We start from the raw sequence: 5,461 nt of genomic DNA, 5'->3' as shown, positions 1-5,461 counted from the left end.
AAGAACAGGGTGACATGGAATGGCAGAGTTTCTTGACCCCCCCCCCCCCCTCCACCTCTCCATCTGTTCCTTAGCTTCCTATTCATTCTAGTGGGAAAAGGTATTCCCGGGATAATGTGGCAACATTGTATGAATATTCAAAGTATAGGCTACAGGGAACTGATATAATATCAATTTACAGTTTTGTTTGACTAATTAACGCATACTAGATTATAAATCGTTATCAGTAGTACAACAGTATATTAGTATAATAATATCTGAGATACAACATGGTTGTGTGTGTCTGCAGCAGGCTATACTTGTCCAAAAACACAGACATCATCTCCTCCACCACCTCTTTGTGATTCACAAAAGACTGAGAGGCTGATCATAAACTCTATGGATATAAACTGATGATCTCATTGGTTGTGCCGGGTGCCAATCTTCGCGGGGGTGTTCATTGATTGGCTCGTTCCGTCTTTGTCTGGAGGCAGCCGAGGAGCCCCTGTCCCGTTTGAATGTGTCGGGATCGGGATTGGAAGAGAGGGGACCATTTCCATGGACCATCTGTCTCCCACAGGCAGCAGCAGCACACTGATCACACAACAAAGGAGCAGGACCCAGGATGGTGCTGGTACACGTTGGATATTTGGTTCTCCCCGTCTTCGGTTCGGTTAGAAATAGAGGTATGGTTATTATTTTGTTTTTATCCTAACAATTTTCAACTTTTCTTTCAACAATAACGCCCGCAAATTAAATGATGTATAAACATAGCTTGTTGCGAGATGACACCTGCTATACGGCCAACTAGCACACACACAAAAAAATGCAAGCCAACAGCAGAAAGAAGCTAAGCCTAGCTATAGCCATCTTGCTATAACAGTAACGTTGTAGCGCTTTAATAATAATAACATTAACTAATCCCGATCAAAGCGATTAAAATCGTGTTTTTTTGCGGGGGGGGGGGGGGGGGGCATGGTGTCTTCTGTTTTAACAAATGCAATAATAACAGATGCGTGCCGCACACCGGCTACATATAGAGGGCCTGTTAATAACTGTATACAGTCCGGGCGTAACGTTAGAGCTGTCAAAGTCAAACCGTCTCTGCTCGGCTGTGTTTCTGATGATGCGGCGGTTAGTTATAGTTAGTCTGATAGCCACGATCAGTGACTTCTTCTGGCGTTGTGTAGCTAAAGCCCTCACGTTTCAGCCAAAGTTGGCTCATTATTCTAAAGGTTGTGATCGTCATTTGGCCACACAAGCAAGCAGCTGTAGTATAAAAACACAGGCGACGTTGACAACCTGATCGTTTTTTTTTAGCCCGTTTGTCCCCCGATGATAAAGGCAATGCGTTAGTACATGATGCCTGGCGTTTTATTACCACTCGTCTCAAAATATGGCTATTTTGCCATGATAAGGGCAACGTCACATAAAATATTAATTATCGCAATGCACGTGTCGAAGCAGGGAAAACATGGACAGAACTGACCCCCCAACCCCCCTCCCCTCTTTTGTTTTGCTTGACTGCAAACAGAAAATCACAACACTAAAAAAAAAAAAAAAAAAAAAAAAGAATACCCCAAAAATAAAACATCCTCCAACGCAGCAGGCATATCTGTGCTGATTATGTAATAATAATATGACGTGCATAATTTTTCTTTTTAAAAAGACATGCAGTAGCACCAATGATTTCATTGTGCTTTTATTTGTGTTCTTGTTTCCTGTTCCATAGTATCGAGGCTGGCTCTACATTCCGCATTTCTCAGACCTTTGTCCCCTTCCATTGTGTAGCTAACGATCATCTGCTGCTGTCTGCCGTAGCCTCTGCCTGTTCTCTGCATCTAGCTGTATTGTGAACCCCCTTCTTCCTCATTTCCTCTTTTCATCCGAAGACGACATTGGCATTATAAAAACCGAGTTCCCCACTCATACCGTATCCTTCTGTGTAACCGACTAAAGAATAACACCTTCTCTTGTAGAACAGTTTGTCTTTTTTTAAACTGTCATGTTGCTCTTTAGTAAATAACCCATTGTAGCGTTAGATTTTTTTTTCTTCTTTTTTTTTTAACTACAAAATGTCATTGTGATTCTCCCATTCAGTGTGGATAGACTACATTCTGCTGTCAAATCTCTGTAAAGTGGATACATTTTGACCCCCCCACCCCCCCCTCTCCTCCGATTCGATTACAGCCAAGCTTGATCGAACTCTTTGGGTAGTTTGTCTCCATTCCTCCTTTTTGCAAAAGGTGCATTGTGCCAGCAGCATTCATTCTCAATTGTATGATTCTCCTTGTTTGTGTTTAATTGATTCCACCCCCAATAATTTATATTACCCTAATAACGATTAACCAATTGGCCACTGCCTGTAATAACAAACTGCACATTGATTTCCGTGCCGTTGTTTTCCCAAATTATCCCAAATTGTCACCTCTTGATGGCACACTGCACCTGTTTTGAGTGTTTAAATGGCTGTTCATAACCCATGTGTACTGTACAAAGCCTTTGTTCCTTTCTAATTGAATGAGCCCACTTGGCTGGTCACAGTAAATCAGGCGAGACTTAGGGCCTAACTCATCTTGCCATAAAAAAAATTAAACCAAAACTTTTTCAATCCACTGTCATGCACAACCCCCCCCCCCCTCCTTTCTCTAGCCTCTTCAGACACCTCTCAGAATGCTATCCATTTTACAGGGATGGGTATATCCTGCACTGCTGTAGAGCTCCTTTTTAGAATCAAAATGTCTTTGTTTTTTTATTCTTTTGGTTGTGGTTCTCTACCTTATGTTCTTGTATTAGATCCTAATGCATGATCATTTTTTTTTACTCTTTTAATTTTTTCCACATTGAACAGCAGATTCCAATGTAATCTTTATTTGTGTAGAGATGTCCCTGCTGTACTGAAAGCGTGCTGTAAGCATACACATCTACTCATTGGATGCTGCTTCTGTTCTGTTTAACCCTACAGAAAGCATGGTTGGGCCTTGCCTTTTTGGTATTTTTATTTGCATGAAATTCTTATGGTTATATACGTATATATATAATAATAATATTATTATTACTATTATCACACAGTGCCACACATACTAATTTCTTTTCCAATAAAGACTAGTATTTTTCCTAACCTTCAGTGTGCTTTTTGCTGATTTCCATGTGTGTCTCCTTCCCTCCTTCCCTCCCCCCACTGTGCCGTCACTCAGGCAGCCCCCCCCCCCTCCTTCCACACACACACACTTTCTCTATCTGTGCTCTCATCTCTCAGCTCTTTATCAGAGGCACTTCAAGGTACTGCTCTGATTGATTCTGGATTAAGGGCCAGCCGAACCGCTCAGACCGTCGTATTTTACAGAGACCTGGGCATTGAGATATTTTAACGAAAGGAGAAAAAAAAGACATACAGTCAATCCTTCTTTCTCAGTCGAGTCTACTGTATTTTTCGTCTCATCACCCATGTCTTTCACTGGGTGTGCAGTTTGTAAATCCTTGCCAACCGTGTGTATCGGTCTCCACCCCCGGTTTAGTTGGGGTTAATATATGGCCGTACTTTCAAGTATTGACTTACCAAGTTTCTATCTCCTATCTTGCCCGAATGAATCGGCTCTGACGTTTTCTTTTGCTGAATAATGAGACTTGTATGTCTTTCAGAAACGACGTGACCTGGAGGATTTGGCGTTTTAATTAAGACTGAATAAGCACCTTGAAGTCCCTCTTCATTACATACACGACACACAACACTGATCTAAATGCTTTGTAGGTTAAGCCGGTTCTGTTTACTACGGTAAATCTCTCAACAATGAGCACAAAGACATTGATATTGTCACCAATAAGTGGGAACTCTTGATTTGGTTTCATCATCAAACATGAACTATTGATCAACTTCACAAATTCATTCATGTTCTTATTGACAATGATTATTCTTATGGCCTCTTTACAGATAACTTTGGATACACAGGCTATTGCCATCACAGGGCTACAGTATATAGATTAGTTGCCAACTCTTATTTAGTCCTGCTTTGATGGTCAAACCTACTCAAACAGACCATGGTGCTCAGGTAGATGATTAAACTGACCTGGAAGCGGTTGATACTGATACTGTAATAAATAATAATCTTAATAAAGCAGTATATCTGTCTTGAGTAGTCCTGTGTGTTGTGTCTTCACAACAACCTAATAAAACCCTTGTTAGGTCCACATTGCAATTAAATTAGTTAGTATGTGCCTCGTTGTGTTAGTGGTGTTTGCGCCATCCTTTTTATAACTGTGGGGAGGGGGGTGAGGCAGATCGGATGATTATTAATGCATACTCAGAACCCAGATTAAAAATCTCCGGAGGATGGTATCATGAGAAACTGACGAGTCAGGTTAATATTAATGTAGAGAGAGCTTCTCAATGTATGTTCAAATTTCTAGACTGTAAATAATTTATTGGCCAAGTCAGTCATGGTTGCTTTTGGGAATTACTTGATTGATGAGAACAGCTATGTTTTTAATATGCAGGCTATGGATTCAAAGATTTCTCTGTCCCCTGATTAATGCAAATTCACTACCCAGAAATGTCATAAGAAAAAGGGGGAAATGGGTCCAATCCTTTTACAATATATTGTACTATTCAACAACAGTGTTCCCCATCAGAATCCGACCTTGAAAAGCTATGTGACGAATGAGATCTCTTTATTCTATGAGCCACCTGGTCCCCCACATCCATTCATAATGTCTAAAATACCCAGAGTTAAAGAAGGTGTTTTGAGGTCTCGGCTGCCTCCTCCTCAGCTCTCCAGCCCTCCCCACTAACCCACCAGACTGCCACGCAGAGGAGACCATTACAAGCCATTACATCAGATAGCTTAAAGAGATAACGTATACCATGGATGGTGCACTAAACAGCACTACCACCACCTTGTTGTCCCCCTCCGTCCCCATCCCCCACCTCCATTTGAGCAATATGGAGTAACAGGATGGTGGGGGAATATAGGCATGTCGACGGGATTATGGAGGCGAGTGGGGGAGCTGTGATTATAAAGCTGCAGAGGGGGGGGGGGGGTGGATGAGAAGAGAGGAGAGGGGGAGACAGGTTGGACGTCGGTCTGCTGCAGTCACGGGTGGGCAGGGCTTATATGGGGCTGTCACTCAGCTGGAGAAACCATGCCGCAGCCACACAGTGGGGGAGGGGCTGTTGGTGTAGCAGCAGCTCTGGTGGGGTGGGTTAGTGGGGAGGTGGGGGGGTGCTCACAGATCTGCACCAGTCAGGAGATTTACGGCCACAGCTCAGAGAGCAGAGCTATGAGCCGACAATAACAATATCTGGGGCTGCTACTGCAGCTGCTGCTGCAGTGTGTCAAATATTAATGTGTTTAATCATCACACACACCATGGAACGATGTACCCTGCTAGATCATTTTATATTAATATCTACTATGTTTCCCTCACTCACCCCTTTTGCTTAATGGGGTCACTGGCTGGCTGTGTTTCATACAACGGTGACGTA

The 5,461-nt window shown here is 42.5% G+C and overlaps 1 protein-coding gene across 1 annotated transcript in view; it reads left to right on the top strand.

The window, feature by feature from the left end:
• Positions 1–604: 604 nt before the first annotated feature.
• ark2ca (arkadia (RNF111) C-terminal like ring finger ubiquitin ligase 2Ca) overlaps positions 605–5,461 on the top strand; it is a gene marked incomplete at both ends in the record, with an annotated part of 13,248 nt that continues 8,391 nt past the window's right edge. The window contains 1 exon segment of the mRNA XM_084324346.1: positions 605–665. Coding sequence (XP_084180472.1) covers positions 605–665 — 61 coding nt within the window.

This window comes from Notolepis coatsorum (genome assembly GCF_963971535.1).
Source record: "Notolepis coatsorum genome assembly, chromosome: 11".
Classification (NCBI taxonomy): Eukaryota; Metazoa; Chordata; class Actinopteri; order Aulopiformes; family Paralepididae; genus Notolepis; species Notolepis coatsorum.
This window is presented reverse-complemented; position numbering and strand designations above follow the sequence as displayed.